Genomic DNA, 3,375 nt, shown 5'->3' on the forward strand with positions numbered 1-3,375 from the left:
GGAACTCTCTTGAAGGAATAAATAAAGCACTATCTAATGTAATTTAATCCAATCTAATCTAATCTGATCTAATCTAATTTGTTGTTAGTTCATGCACTGTGTTGGTTTTGTTCTTTGAACAAGGTGATGTCTATGCACGGTTCATTTTGTGCACCAGTAAAAAAATATTTGAATTTTTCTTGAATTTGAAAAAATATATATATATATTTTTCATTAAAGAAGGGTTCAGTGAATGTCCATATGAAACTGGTGGGGTTCGGTACCTCCAACAAGAGCCACTGGGCTATAGTGTAAAAGTCAGGTGTTACAAATAAATACAGGCCAATTGGTGTACTGTCAATATTCTCAAAAGTACTTGAAAAATTATCACTAAACAACTCTTAAAACATCTCAATGATGGCCAAAACCCCTTGGATTTCTCACAAATCATTCAACTGAATCAATGCAAAAGAGCGGACCGTACAAAGGGCTCTGAGGTGTTGAAGGAACTCGAATAGACCAGTGGAGGGCAGCACTGGAAGTTGGAAGTGAAAACGAAGAAGAAAAAAAAGACAAAGACGACCCCAAAAGGGAATAAGCGGTAGAAATGGATGGATGGATATATATATATATTTTTTTCCCCAAAACAATTATTTTAATAACAGCTCAATACAGACACTCAACAATTACAGTAAAAATACAAAGAAGAAAAATAAATAATATATGACATGTGAATGATATGTTGATATAAAACAAGTTTACCTAATGCATACCAGTGTTTATATGTTTTTTAATGTATGGGCGCTGAGTGATGCCTGCGCACATGCGCAGCGTGTGGGAGGCAGGGCGGAAGTTACCAAATTAAAGACGAACAATTTACAAGAAAAAAAAAGAAAAAGAATACAAGTAGAGAATATGCGACATGTGAGTGATGATATATGTTAATCGGTTCCGTTAGAGAGAGTTTTGGGGTTTAAAGACGTTTACCTAATTTATACCACTGTATGGGGCAAACAATTAGTCAAAAGGGGGAGATGTAATGTGTGGGCAGTGAGCGATTCCTGTGCGCATGCGCAAAATATGAGGCCGGGCGGATGTTACAAATTAAAAACGAACTACAAGCAACAGTCTCTGCTTTATTGATATCATATAAAGTACAACACTGTTAGAAGGTTTTTTTTTTGTATTTTTTTTTAATGTGAGAACGAGTTCGTCCATATTTGACACTCCGATACCACATGGAGAAGGTTCTTCACCACGTGTCGGCGGATTGAGTTTGGCCAAGGCTAAGGTCGCTATCCAAATCTATTTTAAAGGACGACATTGCAGAGTGGAATCAAAACTTCCGGGTGCATGATGGCAACAAACGCGAGCGAGTTGTCGACTGCAGACGAGGATGAAGAGTTCAACACGTTTGTTGCCTTGTACGCCAAAGCCTTGAGTAGCTGCGGAATACCTCAAATGTACTGGAGGAGCCTGCATCAGAAAATCACCAACCAAGTCAGTGTCTTGCTCTTGTTTATCAATTTACAAACCCCGTTTCCATACGAGTTTGGAAATTGTGTTAGATGTGAATATAAACGGAATACAATGATTTGCAAATCATTTTTAACCCATATTCAGTTGAATATGCTACAAAGACAACATATTTGATGTTCAAACTGATAAACATTTTTTTTTTTGTGTGCAAATAATCATTAACTTTAGAATTTGATGCCAGCAACATGTGACAAAGAAGTTGGGAAAGGTGGCAATAAATACTGATAAAGTTGAGGAATACTCAAACACTTATATGGAACATCCCACAGGTGTGCAGGCTAATTGGGAACAGTTGGGTGCCATGATGCAGCTACCATGAAATGCTAAGTAATTCACAAAAAAGGATGGGGTGAGGGTCACCACTTTGTAAGCAAATTGTCAAACAGTTTTAGAACAACATTTCTCAACGAGCTACTGCAAGGAATTTAGGGATTTTCTATCTACGGTCCGTAAAATCATCAAAAAGTTCAGAGAATCTGGAGAAATCACTGCACGTAAGCGATGATATTACAGACTTTTGATCCCTCAGGCGGCACTGCGTCAAAAACCGACATCCGTGTGTCAAGGATATCACCACATGCGCTCAGGAACACTTCATAAAACCACTGTCAGTAACTACAGTTGGTCGCTACATCTGTAAGTGCAAGTTAAAACTCTACTATGCAAAGCTAAACCCATTTATCAACAATATCCTGAAACGCTGCCGGCTTAGCTCACCTAAGATTGACTGATGCAAAGTGGAAAGGTGTTCTGTGGTCTGACGAGTCCACATTTCAAATTATATTCGGAAACAGAGGATGTGGTGTCCTCCAGAACAAAGAGGAAAATAACCATTCGGATTGTTATAGCCGCAAAGTTCAAAAGCCAGCATCTGTGATGGTATGGGGGTGTATTAGTGCCCAAGGAATGGGTAACTTACACATATGTGAAGGCACCATCAGACCTGTCTCCCATCGAAAATGTGTGGCACATTATAAGGCGTAAAACACGACAGCAGAGACCCCGGACTGTTGAACAACTGAAGCTCTACATAAAACAAGAATGGGAAAGAATTCCACTTTCAAAGCTTCAACAAATAGTTCCCCCAGTTCCCAAACGTTTATTGAGTGTTGTTAAAAGAAAAGGTGATGTAACACAGTGGTGAACATGCCCTTTCCCAACTACTTTGGCACGTGTTGCAGCCATGAATATCTAAGTTAATTATTATTTGCAAAAAAAAAGAAAGTTTATGAGTTTGAACATCAAATATCTTGTCTTTGTAGTACATTCAACTGAATATGGGTTAAAAAGGATTTGCAAATCATTGTATTACGTTTATATTTACATCTAACACAATTTCCCAACTCATATAGAAACGGGGTTTGTAGTATCAATGTTGCACATAATTTCTGAAATGGCACTTAGCACTTTATACATTTTTATGAGAAACCACCCCGAAAATAGCGCAGATCATGCAATACTTTGTATGCGTCTTATTTGTTACATATCTACTCAGATTAGTGTAGCATGTTAATGGGAAATGTCAAAAACAAACAGCAGATATGGACAAATTAAGGCCCGGGGGTCACATGCGGCCCGTTAGGCTATTTAATCTGCCCCCCCTCGGAAATTCCCAATTAATTAATTTAGATCTTTGAGATGGAAACTGTAGCTGCAATTATGACATGCAGTGATGTTTTCAAAAAAACTGTACGTCATACTTGCCAACCCTCTCGGATTTTCCGGGAGACTCCCGAAATTCAGCGCTTCTCCCGAAAACCTGCCGGGACAAATTTTCTCCCGTATATCTCCTGAAATTCAAGCAGAGCTGGAGGCCACGCCCCCTCCAGCTCCATGCAGACAGACCTGACTCAATTT

The 3,375-nt window shown here is 38.8% G+C and overlaps 1 protein-coding gene across 1 annotated transcript in view; it reads left to right on the forward strand.

Moving 5' to 3' along the window:
• The first annotated feature begins 930 nt into the window (after nucleotides 1-930).
• The window catches only part of ttll12 (tubulin tyrosine ligase-like family, member 12), a 56,068-nt gene continuing 53,623 nt past the window's right edge, over nucleotides 931-3,375 (forward strand). Inside the window, exon 1 of the mRNA XM_061913945.1 lies at nucleotides 931-1,479. Coding sequence (XP_061769929.1) covers nucleotides 1,333-1,479 — 147 coding nt within the window. The 5' untranslated portion in view covers nucleotides 931-1,332. The remainder of the gene's footprint in view (nucleotides 1,480-3,375) is intronic.

Source organism: Nerophis ophidion, linkage group LG10, assembly GCF_033978795.1.
Source record: "Nerophis ophidion isolate RoL-2023_Sa linkage group LG10, RoL_Noph_v1.0, whole genome shotgun sequence".
Lineage (NCBI taxonomy): Eukaryota > Metazoa > Chordata > Actinopteri > Syngnathiformes > Syngnathidae > Nerophis > Nerophis ophidion.